Source organism: Delphinus delphis, chromosome 14 (genome assembly GCF_949987515.2).
Source record: "Delphinus delphis chromosome 14, mDelDel1.2, whole genome shotgun sequence".
NCBI lineage: Eukaryota > Metazoa > Chordata > Mammalia > Artiodactyla > Delphinidae > Delphinus > Delphinus delphis.
In genome coordinates this window covers 11,835,248-11,861,065 of record NC_082696.1, presented here as the reverse complement: position 1 = coordinate 11,861,065, position 25,818 = coordinate 11,835,248, and the positions used below count along the sequence as shown (strand labels likewise).

The 25,818-nt window shown below is 42.6% G+C and overlaps 3 protein-coding genes and 1 long non-coding RNA gene across 5 annotated transcripts in view; 3 read left to right on the top strand and 1 right to left on the bottom strand.

Annotated features, from left to right (window-relative positions):
- Positions 1–6,084, top strand: part of LOC132436828 (rho guanine nucleotide exchange factor TIAM2) — a 434,430-nt gene extending 428,346 nt beyond the window's left edge. Inside the window, 6 exon segments of the mRNA XM_060029732.1 lie at positions 1,181–1,289; positions 1,896–1,954; positions 2,516–2,621; positions 3,542–3,629; positions 4,009–4,163; positions 5,489–6,084. Coding sequence (XP_059885715.1) covers positions 1,181–1,289; positions 1,896–1,954; positions 2,516–2,621; positions 3,542–3,629; positions 4,009–4,163; positions 5,489–6,084 — 1,113 coding nt within the window.
- TFB1M (transcription factor B1, mitochondrial) overlaps positions 4,182–25,818 on the bottom strand; it is a 59,876-nt gene continuing 38,239 nt past the window's right edge. Inside the window, exons 6-8 of one of the 2 annotated variants that reach the window (XM_060029733.1) lie at positions 9,940–10,067; positions 6,602–6,955; positions 4,182–4,546 (exon numbers count right to left, since the gene is read on the bottom strand). In XM_060029733.1, the coding sequence (XP_059885716.1) occupies positions 6,697–6,955; positions 9,940–10,067 (387 nt within the window). In that variant the 3' untranslated portion in view covers positions 4,182–4,546; positions 6,602–6,696. Of the gene's footprint in view, positions 4,547–6,004; positions 6,132–6,601; positions 6,956–9,939; positions 10,068–25,818 lie in introns of those variants that run through there. The other variant, XM_060029734.1, reaches the window with a different exon arrangement.
- On the top strand, positions 6,950–11,530 carry LOC132436830 (uncharacterized). The gene is made up of 3 exons (XR_009521894.1): positions 6,950–7,241; positions 7,606–7,706; positions 11,203–11,530. It is a non-coding gene; the product is annotated as an uncharacterized lncRNA (long non-coding RNA).
- Positions 23,034–24,053, top strand: CLDN20 (claudin 20). The gene has a single exon (XM_060030488.1). The coding sequence runs from the start codon at positions 23,352–23,354 to the stop codon at positions 24,000–24,002; it is 651 nt and encodes a 216-aa protein (XP_059886471.1). The 5' UTR covers positions 23,034–23,351; the 3' UTR covers positions 24,003–24,053.

Genomic DNA, 25,818 nt, shown 5'->3' with positions numbered 1-25,818 from the left:
TAAGATTTTCTTTTTGATCTTAATGCTTATAACAAGCCTCACCACTTAGGTATAAATGTAACATAAAATTGATTACATGTGTTTAAAAATATAACCTTATGTCCTGTTAATATCGTATTAAAAAAAAGAAGAAACATCACTGAGCTCGTATCTGTACCTCTTCCTCCTTTCCCGTGGAGTGTGAGGTTAAGACAGATCCCAGAGGCTAGAACATAAATGGAGCGCTGGGGCTGGTGGGGGTAGGATGGATAAAGGCAGTGGCAGTCAGCATGTGGAGAGAATTAAGAGCTTTTCTCTTGGGCTTCCCTGGTGGCGCAGTGGTTGAGAGTCGGCCTGCTTATGCAGGGGACACAGGTTCGTGCCCCGGTCCGGGAAGATCCCGCCTGCTGATGCAGGGGACACGGGTTCGTGCCCCAGTCCGGGAAGATCCCATATGCCGTGGAGTGGCTGGGCACGTGAGCCGTGGCCGCTGAGCCTGCGCGTCCGGAGCCTGTGCTCCGCAACGGGAGAGGCCACAACAGTGAGAGGCCCGCGTACCGCAAAAAAAAAAAAAAGAGCTTTTCTTTGTTTTTTTCTTTTCTAACCTCAAATATCGGTGCTACCTCCTTACTTACAAAAGTCGTTTAAGTGGAACGTCACAATTTCTCTATTTTTCTTCTCTGGCTGGATTACTAAATTTAGAATTTTGAGTTTTAAAAAGCCTACATATAAGAAGTAATATAATTTAAATAGAAAAAGACAAGAACAGAAAACAGCTGTAGTTTTTTTTTTTTAATTACAATCAGTTTCAACGTTGGTACCTCTGCAGACCTAGTGTACTTTTGGGATTAGAGGTGGTGAGTGTACTAGGTCTTGGATGAAATGTTAACAAAGGCACTTGGGATGAACCTTGACACTGAGGTGGAAGGAATGCCATCCCACAGGGCAGGAGGCGTGTCTCACCCACAAACAATGTGTGCATTGGAGCAAAATGCCTTCACGTTTATGTTATTTTTCAAACAGTTTGATGCTTAGCTCATATTTTCAAAATCGCCACTATTTAAGGCCCCATGTTTACAGGAACCATAAAAATCAAAGTGAACGTACTTCTGTGACCATATATGTGTGATCCCTCTCTCATATGAGACAGCCTCCCCCCAGGGTTTCCACGTCTTCTTGATCTCCTGTTTTTGCCATTTAGGTCACAGAACTTTCAATGGGGGAACTTCTGATGCACTCTACAGTGTCCTGGTTGAATCCATTTCTGTCTCTAGGAAAAGCCAGAAAGGACCTCGAGCTCACAGTATTCGGTCAGTACTCCATTCAAAAGAATGTAAACTTAAAAGAGGCTGTCAAGAATGAAGAACCTGCTAAACCCAGCTAACTCGTGATTTCCAGAAGGACTTAGAATCATTGCTCTAATGGCTTTGACTTAACATGGACAGCTTCCAACTCTTTAGAACTCTTGCCCTACATACTCATCTCCTCCCTTCTGCTTGGCTTAGTGGATCTCACCACGTGTTACGGGAACACATCTCCCCGAGGCTATTTTGAAACCTGCTATCTTAGTAGTTTGCTGCACTTCAGAATGTCTTAATTCTCCCGGACAGCTGGGAGAGTGGGTATAGACCGTGCATGCTCACTGAGACGAACACACATGTCCTCAGCGTTCAATAAAACAAAACAGGAATTCAGAAAACAAAATGCCAGGATCTCCTTCAGATAATGGCTCTTAAATTAGCAGGTACCTCTGCATAATTCAAATATGAACAGAAGGAAGTACCACTTATTCACTCATGTCAGCATCATGGGATCTTGTAGAGCTTTGTTCTATTAAAATATTCAGCTACAGTTCAACCTTGGGAGAGTGTGTATTAAATAATGAAAGTCTTTTCTTTCTTTTTTCCTTTCTTTAGTTTTTAAGAGAGCCGTCATATTGGTTTATAAAGAAAACTGCAAACTGAAAAAGAAATTGGTAAGACATGAATTAATTTTAATTAAAGCTATCTTTTCATGCCTGTTATCTTCCTATTGTTGAACTGGGAAGCCTGCTAAGGATTAAGGCCTCACTGAGTGATGCGACTTATTCCGGAGGTAACTAACTAAATCAGATACTCAAGGTGTTTCTTATCCTCCCCACCAAAGACGTCTGTTTTAAAAGAAGATGTAGACAAATACCCATGCTGGGCCCTACAGAGAAAACCAGCTTTTCTATCCCTAAAAATGGTCCACGTTTTCTCCATACACCTGAGTCTGTGTAATTTTGGGTTTTTTTTTTTTTTAGAGGTAACATGGGGTCATGGAAAGCTTGCTTGTCATTTTTGCTTAAAGATCTAGAACTTTCTGCTTCCCAAAACACGACTCTGCCCTGTCCCCAATCCCTGAGAGCACACCTGACCTGATTCCCTTTTGCATCCTGAGCCCCACACGGTGGCAGGTCTGCACCAGGGTGAGCTCACAGCTTCTGTCGTGCGCGCACATGCCCGCGGGAGCGAGCTTGCTTTAACACTGTTCTTGGTGGGCTCTCACGCTGCAGCCGTCGAACTCCCGGCCGGCACACAACTCTGCTGACCTGGATCCGTTTAAGTTTCGCTGGTTGATCCCCATATCCGCGCTTCAAGTCAGACTGGGGAATACAGCAGGTAATTGTTGTGTGTCGTACAAATGCCAGAAAAAACATTTTAAGGGAATTTTTAAACTGTGGAATGAAAAAGTAGCAAAGAACCTGGGAATAATTTTTGGTATTTTATCTTATAGGCAAGGAAAATGAGGACAAGAGAGATTGGAGAAAGTAAATGCCAGTGGATGGCTTTTCTTTGCCAAATACCTCTCTTTATTGCTTCCTTATTTTCACTGTCGATGGTGTTCAACATTTTTCTAATATCCTAATATTTCTAATTATTTTAATAACTTTAGGGATAATATCTATCTCTAAAATTTGTTATAGAAACAAAGGTCCACAAATTTAAATTTTTACAAATTTTGATACACCAGAAAATTTCTTAAGATTAAGCTTTATTACAGGTGATATAAAAAAAAAATTTCCACTGTGGAAAATGTTCAGAGATCCTTTCAGAATAACCCTGTCCTGGTGACAGTACCTCTGGTTAAGCAAAGGACCAACAGGCTGAGGCCCGCAGTGACGGCTGGGCCCCTGTTCAGTTTTCGTTGGAAGGGCTCATGTTTCCTGGACCATGACTGAGTTTGGGGCTGGCCTCCTTTACCTCAAGAGCCTGAGCACATCCTACCGTTCCTTCTAAGGAACGGGGTTGAAAAATGGGATCCATTTAACCTCTTTCCCAGAGATGGAATCCAGGGTAGGGCGAAAGCACCAAGACGGATGGGAAACCTTAGCAGGAAGTGTACAAAGTAACTACAACGTATTTAACTTCTTGTAACTATTTGTGAAAGTCATACATAGGAGGAGCCACACCAGAAAATGATGAGAGTCAGGATGTGGAATATTTAACTCTTTAAAAAGTTACTAATTTTTAAGCTTCACAAGTGTCCTTTACCACAGCATCTTTGGCAAATTTGCGGCCCCTTGTTTCTTTTTACACAGGGACAGAAAATAATTCCTTATGGGAGCTGATCCACACCAAGTCAGAAATAGAAGGACGGCCAGAAACCATCTTTCAGTTGTGCTGCAGGTATTACTGACTTCCAGAAATTAAAGCCAACGGGCATAAGACAGAATTATGTTCTCTTAAAAGTGGGTTTATTTTTAGTGCCCTCCTGAATGTTGATGACTTCAGGATCACACCCACCCTCTCCAAACTGGCAACTGCGGCTCTAGGAGAATATACATTGATTAAATATACATCCAAATCTTAGTGCTTGAAGGAAGTTCAGAAGCGATCAATTCTCGCTCCTTTTGTAAATGACGAGAGACCGAGGCACACAGAGGCTGGGTGACTCGCTGTCAGTCTGTGCTGAGAGCAGTCACGTGCCACGGGAGGGCCAGGAGGCGTGGAACGGAAGCAGGACGAGACAGCAGACACTACAACATGTCTTCTCTTTCCCCGCCAGTGACAACGAAAGCAAAACCAACATTGTCAAGGTGATTCGATCTATTCTGAGGGAGAACTTCAGGCGTCACATAAAGTGTGAATTACCTCTGGAGAAAACATGTAAAGATCGCCTGGTACCCCTCAAGAACCGCGTTCCTGTCTCAGCCAAATTAGGTAAGAACTCTGCTAGCCTTGGGTTTATTCAGGAAAACATGACGAGCTCCTCTGCAAGGATGTATGCTTTCAAGAGAGAGCAGCAGGTCATCGCTTTGTAACTCATCAGCAGTAGCTTCGTAAGCTCTACACCACACACCCGATACACAGGGTGACATGAGAATGTAGCAGCAATTTTATTTCCTTTTAAGAAGCCTAAACATGCTCGGTCCCAGACCTCCTTTTATAAAACATAAGCACCCCCAATCCAAATCCTTCGTCTTTCACCTGCTGACACAGTCTGCACTTACCATCTTCTGTCTTTCTTCCACTGAGATGTACAGGAGTCAAGGGACTGTTGTGCTCATTGCCGCATTCCCGGTGCTCAGAACAGTGCAAGGCCTCTAGAAGGTCAACACTCAGTGAATTAAGGTCAAGAAACCTAATGCTCGCTAATACTCATTCTTAATAAGCCCACAGGTAAACATTCCAAATCATGCTGTTCTTCAACTTTCTGCCCGTTTTTAAAATGTCAGCTTAAATTTTTAGAACCTTCTTTCTATGTTAACTATTTTGTTAATATCACTGATCTAGTTTTTAGTCTTACAAAGTGTATCTCTTCTTTTTGGTCACAGTTTGACCTCCTCAAATTTTCCTCTACTGGCAAAATAAGCTACAGCCATTAAAAATACACTGTTGTCTGCAGAAACACAACTGAGCTCCCCCTTTCCCTTCTACCCAAGAGAAAGGAATTATACGCACACACACGATTCAATATTCATGTTAAATCTCAAAGTTGGCTAGAAATTCCGGCAGAGACAGTTCTCATGAGAGAGAAAAAGCATTTTTGTACTTTTAATTGAGCAGCAAGGGAAATGAACCGGTGAGAAGGTGGGCAGAGAAATATGGTGGTGTAATCTTAGTTCTCAAACTACAAAGTACTTTAGTGAAAGAAAGGAACCTAGATTTTATTAGCAACTAACTTTTAAATTTATTCATTAGCAAGAGCTAATTTATTCATTAATTAGCTGTAAAACTAACTTTTAAATTTATTCATTGGTAATAAGAAGCCTAGCCCTTATGATAGTTTATAGCTTATTGTTCTCAGTAATAAGCTCTGGTAATTGGTCCTCTAAAAAATGCCAAATTCCAACTTAAAATTTCAAATAAACATAAATAAAAAATGTCCATATTTGCAGTATCGACATTTTTTTTAGTCCCAGGAGTGAAGTGAGGTGATAAAATTTTAATTAAGATGTTAAATCTGATAACCCACAAGGCAGAAATGAACACACTGTGGAATCGGTTCCTCTACCATAAGGGAAAATGTGCTTTTCTCACTGCAGCTTCATCCAGGTCCTTAAAAGTCCTTAAGAATTCCTCCAGCAGCGAGTGGCCCGGGGAGCCGGGCAAGGGCAGCTCGCTGGACTCGGATGAGGGCAGCCTGAGCAGTGGCACCCAGAGCAGCGGCTGCCCCCCGGCCGGGAGCAGACAGGACGCCCAGAAACACCCCCACGAGGGCCTGGCCGACTTCTCCGACAGTCTCATCAAAGAGAGCGACATTCTGAGCGACGACGACGAGGACGACCACCAGGCTGGGAAGCAGGGCAGCCCTACCACAGACATCGAGATCCAGTTCCAGAGACTGAGGATCTCGGAGGACCCGGACGCCCGGCCAGCTCAGCAGCCGCCCGGCAAGGACGGGCAGCCCAAGCTGGTCCGGGGGCACTTCTGCGCCATCAAACGCAAAGCCAACAGCACCAAGAGGGACAGGGGAACTCTGCTGAAGGCGCAGATGCGTCACCAGTCCCTGGACAGTCAATCGGAAAATGCCAACCTTGATCTCAGCTCCGTTCTCGAGCGAGAATTCAGCGTCCAGAGCTTAACGTCGGTTGTCAACGAGGAGTGTTTTTATGAAACAGAGAGCCATGGAAAGGCATAATACAGGTCAATCCAGATATGGGTTAAGTTGCTGGTTTCACTTTTAAACTGGGGGTAAAATGGAAATTGCAGAAAAACTATTCATTATTGGGTTTTGTGCAGTATACATTTTTCCCACAAAATAGTTGTAAAGATTTAAGTTATTTTAATTTATTGTGGATCAGAAAACTAGATTAAACTGGTCAGAATCTGTAAATTACTTAGTTTGTATCCCTTTTGAGCAGGTATCAAAGTGACTTAGAAACCTTAAAATGAAACTGCGTTCTAATTAATTTATGTGGAAAAGGGTGGGGAAGTTGTGATGAATAGCTTTTGAAAGATCATTTTTTCCAATCCTCTGGGCATTTCCTTTGAGCTCTTAGGTTCTGCTTTATTTAAAGCGTATTTAAATTATTCTCATGTGGGTTAGGGGTACAATGTGCAGGTATTTCATTTTTGTAAGGTTGTAATAGATGCTGTTTATACTAAACATGTCATATCTATGCAGTATATATATTAAAAGAAAGCTTGTACTGTACCTTACTTGACGATATTTATTCTCTTTACCAAGCTGTAAAAGGGGAGTAAGTCACACCTGGGGAGCACACATAGGAGAAGTTCAACTCTGTGAACATCAACATCCAGTCGGCTGCCAGCCCCTGACGTAGCAGCTACAGTCTGTAACTCTCCTTGCCATCCCCTTTTGCTTGAGTTCTTCTCTGAAATTGTAAGCAAAGAGGTGTGGGTCTTCATCACACATTTTTCGGTATGCGTCACAGAGGCTCTTAAAATGTAAGACAGAGAGCTGGGTGGGTCGAAGAGTAGGGTCCACATCGGCCAACTGTAACAGTTTCCCAGTGCTTTCTAATCGCTGGGCTTCAGGGAATAACATTCTGAAAGGAAGAGAAAAATGTGAGAATTCTACTTAAAATTCTGCCCATCATCATGCTTCCTTCTACCCTCATTTGAAACCGGCATGGTTCTGACAACTGACAACTTTGCAGAGGCTTTTCTTCCACCCCCTAGAGCCCTGCAGGACCCCGAGCCAGTGGAGGACTCTGCTTACGCCACCAGGCAACAGGTACGAACCACCACTGAAGGCACAGCTAATCGGACCTGCACGGTGTGTCCACATGAGAAAGGAGTTTCTAAAGCTCAATCAATACGTGTATCTTGAAGGTAAATTTTATCATATGCTCAGCTGCATTCTTAAAGGAACATAAGTTTGCTGTGCCTCACATTTTAATATAAAAATTGCATATTATTTCCGGTGCACTTTTGATTCTCTGTAACTTGAACTTACCAGCCTTTGGACCTCTTCATCCCAAAAGAATGACCTTTCTTTGCAAAGTTAGAAAACAGTTCATGTGAAACTAGAAAGTTATTTTCCTCTTTAAGATGTTTGAAGCATCTTAAAATTGATTCAAAGTATACCTTTTAAATTTCGTCTAAATCAGATCATTGTTTTAAAATGAATAGTACAAGTGACTGATTGACTGAAATATTGCAAAGCTACACCTGGATTTTATTTTCTTCTCTCAAGTCTCAGAGGGCCCGGAAGACATCGTGGCGAGAGGACACTGACTTTTTCTTACAGGCTGATGGTCCCCGCAACCAGGAGCTGCGTGTCCCTACATTCTCAAGGTGAGCTGACTGAGATCGCTGAGTTCACTTTCATGGCAAGCAGGGGTCTGATCATAGTTTCTAACTATGATCTGGGACTGATTTGTGGTGTGGTGTGACTGAAGGACACCAAAAGGTCAAAGTGGGTTACAAGATTTGGTCCGTATCTGCATAGGGGTCTGTGCCTGTGAAGTAAACGGGGCCCATCACTTAGCTGGGGGGTTGTCCTGGAAACACTAGGGCCAACTCCGGGCTCAGGCCAATTCCAGGATTTCTACAAGTAGGATGTACTTTCTGTAATTTTTTCCCTCCACGAATCAGGGCTATCATGTACAACTGTACGGGTCACACCCTGTGTGGAATCCAGCTTGTTTTACTTCAAGTCGTGCATCCTGGCGGAGGCCGGGTGGGGTGCTGCAGCGTAGCAGGGGGGGCCTTCATCCTAATTAGCACGAGGATCGCCGGTGGCACCCCTGTCCCCAGCTAGAGAAGCAGGAACGCTGCTGACCTATGAACGCTGGACTAACTGGAGCCAGCAAACGGCAGGGTGAGGTTTCTTCCATCAGCCCTCTCACATCCTCAAGAGCGTGCTTTGTGGATTCCAGTGGATTCAGGATGCAGCTGTCTAGCTGTGCCTGAAGTAGTTTCATGTGCTGTAGGGACCCTTCACAAATGAGAGAACTGAAATGGAGCTATTCTTAGAAAATAATTACGGGCCACTGAAGCTGAACCCCCTTAAACAGCTAAAGTTGACTATATTAGATGAAAGTCTGTTAAAAATATACATACACTTTCCTGCCTTCGTACACAAACTGCAGTTGGGCCTAATTACCCACTTTCTAGGCTGTCACCGGACGTAACACGTTGCTGCGGTGACTTCAGGGCCATCAGGCCGCAGACTCTTAGGCCGCCTTCTCTGTCTGGGCTTCCGGACGTACCTCAGGGCCTGGCCAGAGCGGCGCCCACGGCTGAACACAGGAGCCGCCGCTGAATGGAATTGCGCTCATGTGGATACTTCGAGCCACTGTCTTGGCGACTCAGAAGTCATATTTGCTTCCTTCTTCTAAGTACGTCTTTAAAAGCTTCAAGAGATACAACAACTGGATGGAAAGAAAGCAATTAAAACCCACTAGCTCGTGTGATGCTAGGAACTATATATTTGGTCTTTGTCCCAGGTTCTTGAGACAGAGCTTCTAAAATCTTTGGAATTTCCTGAGTGACGGGGTGACAGGAGCATCTTTTGTTACTCGTAACAAGCCCCCTTCAACCACATCTGGGCTCTGTGCTAATGCGGCGACTCCTGGTGGCCCCTGGAAAGCTTCAGGACGGGGCAGTGGCAAGAGGAACCAACCATGTGACTGAAGGATGCACCTCTCTCAGCTCCACTCCTGGAAAACTGAGCTCCATCGCCAAAGGCCAATGATTTAATCAGTCCTGCTTAGGTAATGGAGCTTCCATAAAACCCCCAAATGATGGGGTTTGGAGGGCTTCGGGGTTGGTGAACACACTGAGGTGCAGGGAGGGTGAGAAACCTTGAGAGGGCACGGGAGCTCTGTGCACCCTGCTCCCCATGTGATGCCCTGTGCCTCCCTTCCATTTGGTAGTTCCTGAGTTATAGCCTTTAAAATTGATACATGACAGTGAGGTCTGTGAACCATTCTAGCAAATTACTCAACCTGAAGATGAACGGGATCGTGGAAATTGCCAATTTATGGCTATAAATGCAAGTGGAACCTGCAACCTGGAACCCGCGACTGGCGACTGAAGTGGGGACAGCCTTGCGGCACCGGCCCATAAGCTGAGGCGCTGCGCTAACGCCAGGTAGTGAATGGCCAGACTAGAATTAAGTTGTAGGACGCCCAGGTGCTGTCTGGAGCGTTAGGGAGTTCGTCGGTGTTGGGGAAAACACCACACATTTAGTGCCAGAAGTGTCGAGACCGAAAACAGTTCAGATGGTCTGAGTCCTGAGTGTGAGGGGTCATGACCTCCCCAGTACAGGCTCACTATAAACTGTGTGATGTCAGTTTTAGTTTGTAATGATCAAACCAAACAGAACCTCTCGGTGGCATCTCAGGTTAAATCAACATTTTGCTTTCTCCTCAGTGGCCATCAAGGTTTGTTCATCACAGGATCTGAACTAAGAGTAATGTTTACAGGCACGTTGAACGATCATAAAAACAAAGTTCTTACTCTTTGAAGGTGACTGAGGCGTTGGTAAAGAGTGCTACTGAAAAGGAAGAGAAAGCGTTCTTACCCAAGCCCTCGGTGGCAGTATTTCCTTCGGAACTGAAAGGCATTCTGAACGACTCTCTCCACCAGCTTGAATGGCTGCTCTATCCTCGGCTGGGTCAGGGGGGTGAAATGCACCACCCCCGAGTCCACCTTCATGGTCAGAAAACAAACATTTTACTGCCTGGTATAATATATTAAACGATCTAACTTTGTAGAACACAGGAGAAGAACAGGTCATCAAGAGCATGGTTTTCACGAACAGCCCTTTATGTGGACTTCAGTTTCATGTTCTCCAGGCGCGTAAGATGCTACGCTCGCATCTGAACTGCCGCAGAGAGCTCACGGTTGGCTGCATCTGTTCTATAATGACATCCACTAGGCCTGTGCGTGACAGTCACTTAATTTTAGAATGCAGCTTTACAGTGGCCTTTTAAGGTCAATCCGAATAATCATTAAAGTCAGTAGGCAGATAACAGATAGCATTAGAATATTTTATTTAGCTTTTGAATGAGCAGAAGATAAGCTGCAGCTGTAGTTCTGACTATAAGGCTGGACTTCAAACCAGAGAGACACGGCAGATGGGCCCCCAGGGACCACTCAGCGCTAAACTCCCCAGAGTGTCAGAGGCACTGATTAATCAGCTGGACTGAATTCATACTCGTCTGCACGGCCACATAACTTTCTGGTAGCGACTTTAAATGCCCCAGGAGGCACAGGCAGGATCCAAATAGAATGGAAACCACCACAAATATTACTGTTTAAGTGTCAAGCTGCTAGCCGGTGGCTGAAATTCTTTATCAGAAGATAAAACTTTTCAGGCATATCTGATAAGAGATTTATACCCTGCCCTATTCTAAAAATGGACTCATGGTGATTCACAAGGATCTATTCAAAATAACAACAGAAAAATACTGAAAGTAAAGACTAACGGAGAAATGGAGTCAAAGCAGTTATCGCCCACACAAAAGCCTGACAGAGACCACGGTCTAGGAAATGGGAAGTGTATTCATAATTTACAAAAGCTTTGGTCGCTAAGGGATTACTGCTAAACCTGCTACTCAGAACATCACACAGACTCTACAAAGGCTAAGCAAGTACAGCAATTTATGAAGTGTGGGTTGTACCACTGCTTTTCAGAAGGAATTCTGTATTTTCAAATTCCATAGGGGTTATCATGTTCTCTTGGGAGGACTCACTCCTAAAGCTCCTTGTGGCTACAAAATTCCTTAAAATGGGCCTGTAATATATGAGGATGGGGAAGTTTTTGTTTTGTTTTTGTTTTTAGGTTGGAGGGAAAATACTGGCATGTGACGTGAGACCGTGTGGACGAGACGGACCAAAGATGGCCAACCGGGACGGGCTTCCAGAGGTGTGAGTGGCGTTTCTCCTGCGGGGTCTGAGCTGCCTCACCACGAGCTGCCCCACCAGACCTCTGCCCCATCGTCAGTCACTGAGGCTGGCAAATGCTGGGAATGTTCTAAGCAGTCGAGTGAAAACCGCCAATGGAGAGGACTTTCCCCCTGAAAATGCTCCCCGAAATGTCCCTCAGCCTTCAGACTATTTTAGCGACGATTATACACCTTTGGTGGAAGAGCTGTTATTCCACTGCAGAGAGTGACCATCTCAATGTTCTTATTAAACTTTAATAGTTTTTCAAATTGTGTTCTATGTGTTCCTCCAAGTTCACTAACAAATAATTCCTGTGGGAAAGTAAGTGTTTTGGTTAAAAGGCCGGGACTTTCCTTGGACCATCACAAAAACACCATGGAACAGGGTCCAGGGGTCCCAGAGAGGTTTGTGGTCAGTACAGAGAGGAGAGCCCCTGGAGAGCACATGGGGCTGGGGAACCACTCTAGGGAGGGATGAAAGATGCTTCACGTGAGAGCACTTCTGTGGAAGGGAAAACAGACAGAAGTGAACTCAACTGTTCTAGACCATTCTCTTGACTTCGCCCCACCCCTTTCCACCATCTGCGCTCACTGGCATTCCTGTCCCACCTCTCGTGTTCCGCCAGCCCTCTATGACTCAGGTCCTCCAACCCTTTCAATCCAATCCTTCCAAGTTAGTCAGTTCTGACAGGATTCTTCCACAGTGAGCAGCCTGCCAGTCTCCAGAGAAAATAATCTTTTAGTAAATTATGAGATAAAATTAAACCCTACCCAACCCTAAACCCATGAAATATTATCAAAACGCTAATGTTCAAATACTATTAAGACCAAAGGCACAAAAGCAGGGATAGATGCATTCTCCTTCCAGTACAGAAACTGCCACTTCCGGATTCTTTGAATTTAACATTTTGGCCTCATCTTTATTTGCCTGATTTTATTCCTTTGAGATACAGGTGATGTTTGCAAATACAGGCAATGTCTAATGTTTTTATTTAAATAAAGTTTTAAAACCCCGTATAAATACAGCAGCACCCCGTGTACACTGTAGCAGTAGACTTCTAAAGTTTGATTATAATTTTGATACCCAGTTAAGTTGGCTACTAGTGTCTTTTGGATAAAAGAAAATTTCCACTCACAATCAAATAGTTACTATTTAGTGGAGGACCACATAAAACTCGGCATCAAAAAGGCTCTCCTGTAACAAGTCCTGCTTCTCTGGGAAACCTGTACCACCCTGTCTTCTACTCCTGCCTCCAAACGCACTTCTCAGAGTTACTCTGTATGACAGAGCCCATTTTCTCTAGAACCACAGGAAAGCTGCTCGGTAACTATGGTAACATACAAAAATGCTTTTTACTCATAAATGAATGCTTATTTAAAATTACAACCATTATTTTTCCTTGAGTTTTAAGTCCATTAAACGGTTTGATTACAAAAAAGAGATCAGTACATAGGCACTAGATGCACTTAAAAATTCTAGTTTAAATGTTGCCAGCCCCTCTCCAAACTCAGCCTATCAGTATACCAAAATGACCTACTACGATGTCGAATTAGAGGGTTTATAGCGACTGTAAGTATTTGCCTCTCCAATCCACTATGAGGTCAGTGCTGCACAAAGCTACGGTTATGCTTCTCAGCATGAGCAGCCCTGGCTGCAGGCAGGCTGGGGGCGGGTGTCCCATGTCCCAGGCCAGGATGTCTAGGACATGACTGGTTATGAGCTCAGAGCAGCACTGTGGGCTCACAGGAGAACTGGGGTAAGAAGCTATTCAATCTTAAATATTAGATACTGCTAACTCAGACCTTGAATCAACATGGTACAGGGAACACCAAAGACTGCGCAGCCCAGTTTCTGACTTTGAGATGATCATAATATGCCAAAGAGCTCAGTAACTACCGTATGAAAAGGTACAGAAACAATACTGGCCATTGTCGAAGAAAGGGTCTTCAACAGCTCCCATGGTGTTCGAGACCATTAAAGGATAAGCCAGTGGAGAGGAAAAACGATTAGGAAGTTACAGTTTACTTAGCCAAGATATAACCATAACTGGGAGACCATAGAAGGAATGATGAGAACAAAGAATGACTACAGGGAATAATCAGAAGGACTCCAAGAACAACACAAGAGGGATTCACAGTTCAAGGTGGTACTGTCTCAGACAGACTTGTGCAGACGGGAGTGGGAAGGGTCCAGCGATTCTGAGGTGGCCAGCACCACCTGATGGAACATGGGGTCAGGAGTTCGGGAGAGTCACATTCAGTGTCAGGTGAGATGAGAGTAAGGTGAGCACGCTGGGGGATGCCTGGTTCCTCCACCCACCAGTGTCTAGGTTACTCCTCAGGGTCCTACACCGAGCTAAGGACAGTCTCCACTAGAATGTCATGGGCCCTGCAGTTACAACTTCCCCCCAACAAGGGGAGCAGTCGCAAGTCACTGCTGCCTATGCTATTACAATTATGCATCTTGTAGAAAAACATGTACAAACATGCAGATCACATTTCCTAGAACTGTTTTATTCTGCCCATAATTCTCGTCCCAAGCCCAATTTAAGGACAGAATTTCCGCCGTAAAACCTTACAACTCAAACACTCCAACAACATTCCAGGTATTCCAAACCAAGGTATTCCATGAAGACTGACTGTTAGGACCTATAGTTTTTTCTTTAAAGTTTACAATTTGTGTTTGTTATTGAAACAATATTAATTTCTGCAGATGTTCCACCACACCTTTTGTCTCCCACAGATGTCTGAATGGTTTTTCTCTTTTCCTCCTTGGAATCATACAGAAAGAACAGATCTTAAACTGTCAGTGTTTCCTCTCAGAGCACAAGCATGTAAGAGAATGACAGGGTGAGCTGACAGCACGATGAGAAATAAGCCTAAGAGGTGCCCAGGGTGAGGGGAGGGGATGGAGAAAGCTTTTTACTGTGTATATTGTATATGTAAATATAGGTATGTATGTAAATTATGCCTACTAGCAACAACAACAAGATGAATGAGCATCTCTTGGTCCCAAGAAAGGAAACAATTTCAGGGATGTGAACACTTAATGCTAAACAAAGTACAAGAGGGACGAGAACTCACAAACGCTGGATTAGGATTTTCTGTTATCTTAGCCTGTAGTTCCCCAATGAGCACAGGGAAAACACCTTTCTGAAACCAGGACCTTTCCCACAAACCATGACTTCGGTGTCTGTGAAAGGGCGGCACCTGGAGGCGCCTGTGTTAACTGTGCCAGGACTGTGCCCCCCTCTGTGTAGGTGGGGGAGGTCCCTGCCAGGGGAGGAGCCGCGCTGTAGCGGCCCAGGGGGCGAGAGCAAGGGCCCGACCTCCGGTTTCTCATCCACAGTACAGGGAAACTCCTCGGGGACGGTTTCAATCTAAGCAAACTCACAAGGTTCTCAATTGCTGCCGCTATAAATATTACTATTATGAAAAGATTGATAAACAAATATGGATGCAAATACATTCATTCGTAATGAGTCATAACTACCAAAGAGACACTCAAGTTGACTAGTCAGTACATCCCCTTCCTATAAAAACCACCTAACAAGCTCTGTTATGCTGAGAGGGTTCTGCAGAGGCACGGAATGGGAACAAACTCATACAGACGATGCTGCAATGGTCACTGGCCACTCACTGGCACAAGGTACAGGGTACCAGATGCTCCTAGGCCGTGTGCTCTCAGTACCCAGGCCAGCTCTCCATTTGCAGAGCTATTCTTTAAATGTGTTCATGTTGTCCAGCTCTTCCTGTTTCTGACTTGAAAGACATTGTGTCTTTTTAAAGATGAATGCCATAGCTACTGGATCTCCTCCTTTACATGCTGATTTTACTAGTTTAACTCATGGAGGTTTGGGGGACCTCCTATGTATGTAACTGGAGGTATAAAAATAAATAAGAGAAATGATTAAAACTGATGCAAGCTCTCTAATTTGGCAACATCACAAAGTCCACATGAACCCACCCAGGACCCTAGAGTGTGGGCAGGGGCTGAAATGTAGGAGACCCAGTGGGCAGAGAGAGAGAGTCACAGGGAAGGAAGACAAAGAGGAAGATGGGAAGAGGAGGAGAGAGGGGTGAGCTGAGAGCCAGGCCCAGACGAGGGGTGTTCAGCCCACTATCTGAGATACTACCAATAAGTGAGGACGTTTTTTAAAAAAAGTTCTGCTCTTCAAAATAATGTGCAAAGAGAATGCAGTGGTGAGGCCACACTAGATACATACTTACATTATTTATGAGGTTGAAAAAACTAGGCTGACCTGCCAAGTGTCACCACAAACTCCAAGACAGTCTTAATATTCTAAAAGAATGTGATAAAGACATAGAAAACAAATCCTCAAGATCCTTTCACATGAAGACATAGAAAGGAGCAACAAAATGTTGTCAAAACAAACAATAGAGCAAATGGCAGTGCAACCTACAAGCAGAAACATACACGACTTGCACAGAGCCATCGGAGCCAGGATGGCCTCTTTAGACATTTGGGGACACACAGCAACCAGAGAATAGCCATCATTTTTAACACGGTCCTCATTATAATCAACTAGTCTACAAACTACCAATTCTAAAAGATAAAGCCTTCGGGCAGCCTAAAGCATTATTTTAGAACTAAAGTAACCATAAAGATGGAGGAAGTAACGCACTGATTGTGCTCAGGGCCGATACTGTTAATTTCCCATGACTGAGTAGGAAGAAAAACATTATTTTAAGATTAAATCAATCACTTTAAATTTGTGGGACTGGAACAGGTAACTATCTTACTTAATCTTACTCTGAACTTTAATTATTTTCAAGGTTGAAGAGAAAGCAAATGAGAAAAGACGCTGCTGTTTTTTTAAAATCAGAACCTTAACTTTTCATTGGAATTACGTTGGCGGCATTTTAAATACACAATGACTGGGCATCATCCCTGACAACGGAATTAAGAGCCACTGGGAGGGGCCTGGGCCTCAAGGCTTTTCTAAAGCTAGATGATGCTCACGTGCCGGCAGGGGTGAGAGACGCTGGTCTGGAGAACTACTTCCCACAAAGGTTTGGTATTGTTATTACTTCTCAAATATTCAGTCAAACTACCAATTCTTTGAGAAGAAAAAGAAAAGCTTGTCTTGACTATCCAGAGTATCATCACTAAGAAAAACACACTAAGGGAATCACATGTAATTTTTTCTTAAAAACAGATAAATAAAAACATTTTAAAGAAAACAGATGGGACTGCTGAGTCACCGGCCAGCTACTCTGCAATCACTCATGGACTTGGCATGAGTGAGAAGCAAATGTTTATATGTAAAGCTACAGAGATGTCAGAGTTCATTTGTTTCCACAGCTTAATCCAGACTACCACTGAAAGGAGCGACTCATTATAATGAGACTTAAAAACACATTCTGTTCTAAATGGGGGCAGGGCTATGAGTGTATGAGGGTTTCAAAAATCACAGTATTCTGGGCCTGAATCCCACATTCCTGCTACTTATATTATGGACCTTAGTCAAGTTATTTAACTTCTCTGGAGCTTAGTTTTCTCACTTGTAAAATTAGGACTTCTGTTATCTCATAGGCTTGTTTTAAGAATTAAATACCTCAACAGTACTTAGCATATAGGAAGCAGTTTATAAATGGTAGATATTATTATTACATCAAGATTATAAAACTAAAGAGTTGCAAAATTACTTAAAATGACAGTCTCTTAAAACAGGACAAAATTATACTTTTAATCATGTAAAGGTAATGTATTATTGTTATTTTATATACTCAAAATCAGCTTCTGAATTCATTCAACAAATATTTATCATACTCGACAATAAGGCAGGCACCACTCCTGGCCCAGGAGAACCTGGAGATTAACAAGACAGAAATCCCTGCCCTTGTGCGTTCACATTCTAGAGGTCTTCACCCAGAGCAAGCAGTAGAGGGGCTCAGACAGTAGGATACTTGACTTATTCTGAACTGTAGAAACAAAAGGATTTGTTGATTGAATGGCTCTTGGGTATGGAATCAAGGATGTTTTTAAGATCCAGGGTCTACCAAATGGCAGGATGACACTGGGAAACTGGGGAGAACTGGTGTGGGGAAAGTCGAGAGCTCAGTTCTGTCCCTGATAGGTCTGAGATGTCTATCAGTGACGTCACACTGGCAGCTTGGACATATTCAGTTGGATGTTTAAAATTTTACAACTGTAAGATGCTACGGAAAAGCCCGAACGAACTTTTTGGCCAACCCAATACAAACTTTGGGTGTTTAGGGGGGAGGGCTGGAGAAGAGACCTAAACTAAGGTAAAGATAAACAAAGAGCTATCTAGGGAAGCCTCTGAACTTAAAAGATTTAATTCTCTTTAATATCCACATTGGAAGTAGATAATAATGTCAATGAATTATATTTCTCTATACACCTCTACTTTCTAGCTCCTTTCTTATACAAGAAATTCTGCCTTGGGTTAAAGGCCTGTAGTTAATGAAAGTTCTTTGCGTTTCAGAAGTTTGCCTTTTTAAAACAGGCAGCTAATGTATTAGAATATAAGTGTTCTCATCAAGGCAGAAAAATAATCAAAAAGGTTTCGAAAACAGCAATGCACATTAAAGCATGCTTAACCCATTTACCCTCGGCAAGCTGCATTACGCTGGAGGTCAGAGCTGGGAGCAGACTGGACCCTCCACCGGCCACCAGTCAGCCTCAGCACAGGTGAGTCTGCACGACAGCCACAGCAAGGAGCAAAACAAGCCAAGGCACTGAAGGGACCTGGTGGATTTCTTGCTACAGCAGTAGTAACAGTGCTGTTAGTGCCTGAAATTCAACTCTACTTCACTCAGTACTTAGACAAAGAACTGTTCATGTATCTCAATGACATTAAGTAAGTTTATAAAGCAAAATTACAACACTATGGCTAAAAACACAAATCCACAGGCATTACATTTCTAAGAGGAGAAAACAATATGTATCTTGCTAAATGCCAGACTTAGAAAAGATGAAAACCAACTAAAAACAACAAAAAATCCAGATAACTGAAACATGCATATCTTTTAACATCTTTATTGGAGTATAATTGCTTTACAGTGTTGTGTTTGTTTCTGGTGTATAACAAAGTGAATCAGCTATATGTATACGGATATCCCCATATCCCCTCCCTCCAGGTGGTCGCAAAGCACCAAGCGGATCTCCCTGTGCTATGCGGCTGCTTCCCACTAGCTATTTCACATTTGGTAGTGTATATATGTCAATGCTACTCTCTCCCTTCATCCCAGCTTACCCTCCCCCCTCCCCTTGTCCTTAAGTCCATTCTCTACGTCTGTATCTTTATTCCTGTCTTGCCCCTAGGTTCATCAGAACCATTTTTTTTTTTAGATTCTATATGAAACATGCATTTTTATTATTCACTGCTTTTAAAGAAATGGCTAACATCTAACATGGCTATTAGCAGTTGTAAAATTTTAAACATCCAATCATAAAATTATCTTTTTCTCTCTATAGTGGCTATGAATGTACAGCTTGTAGAATTAACATTACTGAGGTAGAAAAAAAATGAGAACCCAAAGTAGATGAAAATGAAATATGTCTGTACCATTATTCATGGTCTAGAACCTCAGTGTTTGATTTTGGTTCATCTAATATTTTTCATCACATTATTTTGGTGTAATTTCTTTACAATGCTTTCTAAAATCTCTACTAAGTTATAATTTATTTGTTTTTAACATCTTTATTGGAGTATAATTGCTTTACAATGGTGTGTTAGTTGCTGCTGTATAACAGAGTGAATCAGCTATATGCTTACGTATATCCCCATATCTCCTCCCTCTTGCGTCTCCCTCCCACCCTCCCTATCCCACCCCTCTAGGTGGTCACAAAGCACCGAGCTGATCTCCCTGTGCTCTGTGGCTGCTTCCCACTAGCTATCTATTATACTTTAGAAATCTTTCTCAGTGGAAAGATTAATAGAAGAAAATTCAGGATACCGCCCCCCTGCCCCCGCCAAAAAAAAAAAATACTTGTAGGTTTACTGCTCAGATTCTAGTCAACAGCTGTTGCTGGGTTTTCTTTTTACCTTTATCAAGATATATAAAAAACTGTCTTTTGAATGTTTAGTTTGAAAGTTACCAATTTTGTGAATCTTGATTTCAGACAAGTCAGAAGCACCAGAATAAACAGATAGTCTCAATTAACTGTCACTTGCGAAGCACAGTCTAGTGAAAAATATTTCAGACCATATTCTTTAATCGGGGACATAAAATAATAAACGGTATCCTCCAACATAGATAAAAATTCAGAAGTAAATTATAACTATGGACTAAAACATAATATTAAAAGAAAAGAAAGTCTTTTTGGGAGCACCCAGATAACTCCCCCTCTGTATATAGTGACAAAGAAGCATTTTCAGCTTTCAGGTTTCGACAAATCCTGTTGTAACAACAGCTCCCTCCCTCCCCCGCCTCTCTTTTCTGAGTTTTCCCCCACCTCAAAAAATGAGATGGGGAACCCGGTATTTATCTCCTGGCACCACCAGCAGTTTTCCCTGCTCGGATTTCTACGTTGCTCTTCATTTGCTACTTGCAAGTTAACCTACTGGAGCTTCATCACTAATATTCAGAAGCTGTGAACTGAGCCTCAGGTATGTGGCTCCTCTTCATCATGTCTTACTGGGGTTCAACTGAAGACAACTGACAGAAGAGAGTTAAGTCACTGAAGGCTACTGACAAAAGGTATGGAAAACGAGAAGCTTCCACAATGCTTCGGGACCTAAATATAGATCTTCAAGTATAACTCGGTTTGAACTGTACATTGTAAATCTGTTTTTAAATACTAGATTTGATATAAATAAATCTTGTCTGGAAAACTGACTTTACATTTTAATGAAATCCAGTTCAGAATTTCTTTGGGAAATAGCTCATAAATTTAACATTATAGGTTCTGTTCTATATGCAACAGATTTTAGAACCACGAGAGAGTTCTCATTTAGAACTGTTTTCCATGCTTACTTTCACAGCATGTCACCACCATCACCACCACCGCTGAAACAAAGTATGCCTTTATTCTCTACGAGACAGAAATCTGAGAGAACAGGCCACAAACTGTACCATGCTTGTGGCTGGAGGGGGAAAAAAAAAAAAGATTTCACAGCAATATAGCTAAGATGCCAGTATATTTTTATAAAGGGAAAAGAGTGACCTTCATTTTGGAGAACAAGTTCTTTCTGCATAAGTTCTCCATGCAGAAGAAAGCACTTAAAGTCCACTATTCAATAGTAAGTGGGCACCATGCTAACTGAACGCAATGTCTTATTGTTTACGCCGAGTTTGGCCATCTGTAATTTATCACTGCCAGCACTTGTTAATTAAGATGAACAAGCTGTCTCCAAGTCTGAATTACACTGGAATTTATAAAATGTATTGGTTAATGGGAAGAAAAGAGTTATAATTGGGAAGCTGAGCAGAGACTGATCAACACATAAAGGTTACTCAACCAAAGTAAAAAGAAAGAAAGGAGATGCTCGCAGGGAATGCTAACAGCAGTCTCGCTCTTGAAGAAGCCCTTAAGCCGAAAATGGTCCGGGAAGGCAGTAATTGAGTGAGCTGGCTGGAGTCTGAAATGTTAAAACCCAAACCTGAAAACAGCTATTATGAAACTATAAACATGTGCTTCATTTTTTTTTCTAGAAACTTTAACTTTCGTTCTATCTTGGTCTCAGATATGAAAAGAAATTTGGAAAACAGAAAAAGAATGAACTGTAGGATGACAGGCAAAGCCAAGGCACTTTGATGCTTAGAGTGAAACTGACTCTAAGAATTCAAAACCTCAGGGAAATCTCCTGAAACTACAGAATTTATGTTTTAAGATTATGAACAAAAATAGAACAATGGAGTTCAGATAGCCCAGGATTTAACCTCTTAGGGAATCAATGTTAGAACTATATTAAACTATACAACTGTATTAAAAGTAACACAGGCATGGATTCACATCACTGCAGATATTTCACAAAAGCCAGGCATCAACCTCCCTGGTGAGTCTCTGAAGCTACGCCACTTGCTCATTTGCTCTATTAATTCCCTCCGGAGTCTTTTTTTCTGTGTGAGAAAGGGAGTGAGTGAGGGGATGGTTAACGGTGCTTTGTCTCTAGATGTAGCATTCTCCCTGCTTCCAACAGGAAGTACACAGGAGGATTTCACCCGGAATTGCTGTGGTAAAGGGGGACAAGGGTGCAAGGTGCAGTGAGGTGGGAAGAGGTGGGGAAGTGGGCACTGCCGATCTTGCCACTGAGGTCTGTGTGGCATGCGGCGATCTACTACCTAAGTGTCCTAATCTGAAACAACACTGATGGCCAAGATTACATCTATGGTTTCCTTCATCTCTAAGTTCCTATGAAAACAAATGAAATCGGCCTAAGGAAGGAAGAGAAAAAAAAAATCCAGATGTCATTAAATATCAAATGTCACGTGACATAATATACATTTTAGAAATACTAATAACAATGTCAATTGTAATTTACTGAGTACCTTCTATGGGTTAGATATTGTTCTATACCATTTAAAATTCTTTCATGTATATGAAACTCCATGATATAGATACTATAATCCTCCCTGCTTTCCAGAAGAGAATACTGAGGCACAGAGAGGTTCTGGAAAGCCAAGATTTGACCCAAGTGCTTTAGATTCAGAGCTCATACTGCCTTTTGTGACAAATATATGAATCATGATAGAGCCATTCTAATACATCACTCAAAAATTCAGAAACACAAAAAGGTCAATATTGCTGTATTTCAGAAACCATTATATTTTCCTCAAAGAAGGCAGTAAGTACTGCCTGATTAAAACACAGCACGTCACAAAGGAAGTACTATCTATTCCCTCTTACTAAACGGAAGGAAGGAAGGGAGGGAGGAAAAAAGTGTAAATTATTTTTGAATCTCTCTCATACAAATAATGATGTGGTTACTTCTGGTATGTATTTGCAAGATTCAATGTCACTACTTCTAAATCGTTTTGAATAACCGGTTTTGCAGCAGACTACTTCATTTGGGTCAGGGAACGATTCTGGTCCCAACTAGAAAGGATCTCACATTCTCCTAAGCAAAAGACAGTGGCTTAATTGTTTCAGTTTTGAGTAAGCTGTACCTGAAGGGAAACAACTGCTCACTTAGGTAAGGATTTTGCAAGCTGGAAATTAGAGATAATCATGCCAGTGACTTTGATTTCTTTTACTACTTTCTTCTCCTTCTTAAACAATTCACCTGGGCCACGTGAATGACACATGGAGAGTGTCTGATACATTTTAAAAAATAAAATCATTTTTTGAATGCTTCAAACTTTTCTAATATATATTTATAAATCCTTTTTAACAGGTGGGTTTAAACTATTCTTCCTTATTACCTATAGAGTATTTTAACTAGAAATAAGTTTTTAAAACCTGTAATACTATTAAAATTCTATATCAGGGCTTCCCTGGTGGCGCAGTGGTTGGAAGTCCACCTGCCGATGCAGGGGACGCGGGTTCGTGCCCCGATCCGCGAAGATCCCACATGCCGCGGAGCGGCTCGGCCCCTGAGCCATGGCCGCTGAGCCTGCGTGTCCGGAGCCTGTGCTCCGCAACGGGAGAGGCCACAACAGTGAGAGGCCCGCGTACCGCAAAAAAAAAAAAAAAAATTCTATATCAGATATCCTACAGCTGGCGTTCCATGTCTAAAATCTCCTAACAAGGCATACAGACAACTTCAGCAGAGCTTAAATTTTAAATAAAAGAACAAAGTGGACAGCCCTCTCCTTTATGCCATGTATCAAGCACCACCCAACCAAAATCACTCAGGACAATGGCAGCCTCTGTGGGCCTGGTGTGATCTTTTCTCCTGGGAAGCAGTGTCCTCATCCACTGCTGGGACCTATTCAGATGGGTTCTCAGCTCCCACTGTACACAGAAGTCTTTTTGTTTTTTCTTTCTTTCAACCCTGATTTTGTCTTCTTTCCCCAGCCTTTTGTTACCTGGTTCTCTACTGTACAGAAATAGCTACAATTCTGAGCAAGAGCCATCAGGATTTTCTAGGAGGACAAAGGTAACGGTGACGTTATGATCTCGGCGGGTCTCCAGCTCCTTGCTTTTGCCCTGGCCTTAACTGGGGTCTCTGGAGTGCTCATGGCCACCCTGCTGCCCAACTGGAAGGTGAATGTGGACCCGGGCTCCAACATCATCACAGCCATCGTGCAGATGCAAGGGCTGTGGATGGACTGCACGTGGTATAGCACCGGGATGTTCAGCTGCACCTTGAAGTACTCCGTCCTGGCCCTCCCCACCCACGTGCAGGCCGCTCGGGCCGCCATGGTCCTGGCCTGTGTCCTGTCTGCTGTGGGGATGTGCACTGCCACAATCGGGATGAAATGCATTCGCTTAGGAGGGGACAGGGAAACTAAGAGTTACGCTTGTTTTGCTGGGGGAGTCTGCCTCATATCTGCAGGGATCTCTAGTTTAATACCAACGGTGTGGTACACAAAGGAGATCATAGCAAACTTTGTGGATGTGACAGTTCCAGAAAGCAACAAACATGAACCCGGAGGAGCTGTCTACATTGGATTCATTTCGGCCATGCTGCTGTTTATCTCTGGCATGATTTTCTGTATAAAAAAGGATTCGGAGGCTTGGCTCCACCCATCCAAGCAGGAGCACGTCCCCACCACACAGCCAGAGGACCGTTCAGCAAACAGCCTGAAGGATTATGTGTGAATAACTGTGGGATGCACATGACTTAAGTGCCTGCTGTGATTTCTGTCTTTATTTTAGATTAAATACAAGAATTGTGCTTGCCTTTCTCTACAAAGAATGTAAAATACTTAAAAAATGAAGTTGTTCGAAATGCCAACAAACTTCGTGTACAATTATATCTGTTTTAGATGATTTTTCCATTATTGTTGTCATGTTTTATCTAAAGGTTTATAATGGAAAGAGGTTCTGATTATATTAATAAGGCAATGGAATTGATGGCTTTTTTTTTTCCTTTTTAAGATAAATTGTTATACATCTTCCTAACTGGTACTTCACTGGATTTTATAAAAGAGCTCCACTGCCAAGTATAAAAAGCACCTTGTCCTGGTGTTAACCCAGGATACCCTCTGCTTTTGCTCCCTCTCCTTGGCAACCCCACAGTCACCTGCTTCTGTTTTCGAGCCCCTCTACAGGCCTGCGCCTTACGACGCAGGGAGGAGCTGCCCGCCTCCTTCACAGGATGCCCAAACAGGCCACCCCAAGTCCCCACCTACTGTCATCTCCCCGGCTCTGTTGACATTTTAGGAAAAATATCTCCATATAATATGGCATTCAAAGATTAGGCAGAAATAAAGAAAAGAAATTGGTAAATGCTACCACAGCAAAGCAAAACCAAACCAACCCAAACTGAAATCTCTAGGACTTGTAAAGCATCAAGTACAAGCTAAGTGAGAACATGAAGAGTTTGTTTTAAAATGGCTTAAGAACTGCCCTGTTCTGGCTGCTAATAAGAGGATTCTCCAGATTAAGTTCATTTTCCTCTATCATTTTTGATTTACCCCTATCATTTAATATCGCACTGATTAGTATCTGGATGATAAAGGTTACTTTCAAGTTGTCATTTTTTTTCTTTTAGGTTTGACTCATGTTAACAAAAATGTTTTTATAAATGAGCTGCTTCAATTGGTTAATGGATGTGAAAAGAATTCTTAAAGAATAAAAGATGCTTTAAAAGATGTTAAATTATGATATGTAATTCAAACACTATAAGAAAATAAAAATTGAATTTTCTAATGTGCAAAGGTAACATTGTACACTGTTGTTTCTAACAATTTATTTGTTCATTTACGCTTAGGTATTGTTCATAATACAGTGGTAAAGGGGAAAAAGGCTACTTCATTGTACATCAATAACTCATGAAGTGGGAAGTTATCTTTTATGTGAGTAAATGATTTTGGATTGTGCATACAGACATACAGACTAAAATGTTTTATACCTATTTTATTTGGTAGATCATCCTCTTCTGTATCATCATTACATATTAACAGAATAGCTAAAATAAAGGTACGATTTCACATGGGAATTAGGAAGGCATTGAAAGTATATACTCCTGGACTTCCCTGGTGGCGCAGTGGTTAAGAATCCGCCTGCCAATGCAGGGGACACGGGCTTGAGCTCTGGTCCGGGAAGATCCCACATGCCGCGGAGCAAGTAAGCCTGTGTGCCACAACTACTGAGCCTGCGCTCTAGAGCCTGCAAGCCACAACTACTGAGCCCGTGTGCTACAACTACTGAGCCCATGCACCACAACTACTGAAGCCCTAGAGCCCGTGCTCTGCAACGAGAAGACACAGCAATGAGAAGCCTGCGCACCGCAATGAAGAGCAGACCCTGCTTGCCTCAACTAGGGAAAGCCCGCATGCAGCAACGAAGACCCAACGCAGCCAAAAATTTAAAAAAATTAAAAAAAAAATAGAAAGTATATATTCCTTTTGAGCGGTCAAGATACTTTCTAAACAAATGCCATCTATATTTTCAGCTATATGACTTGAGAATA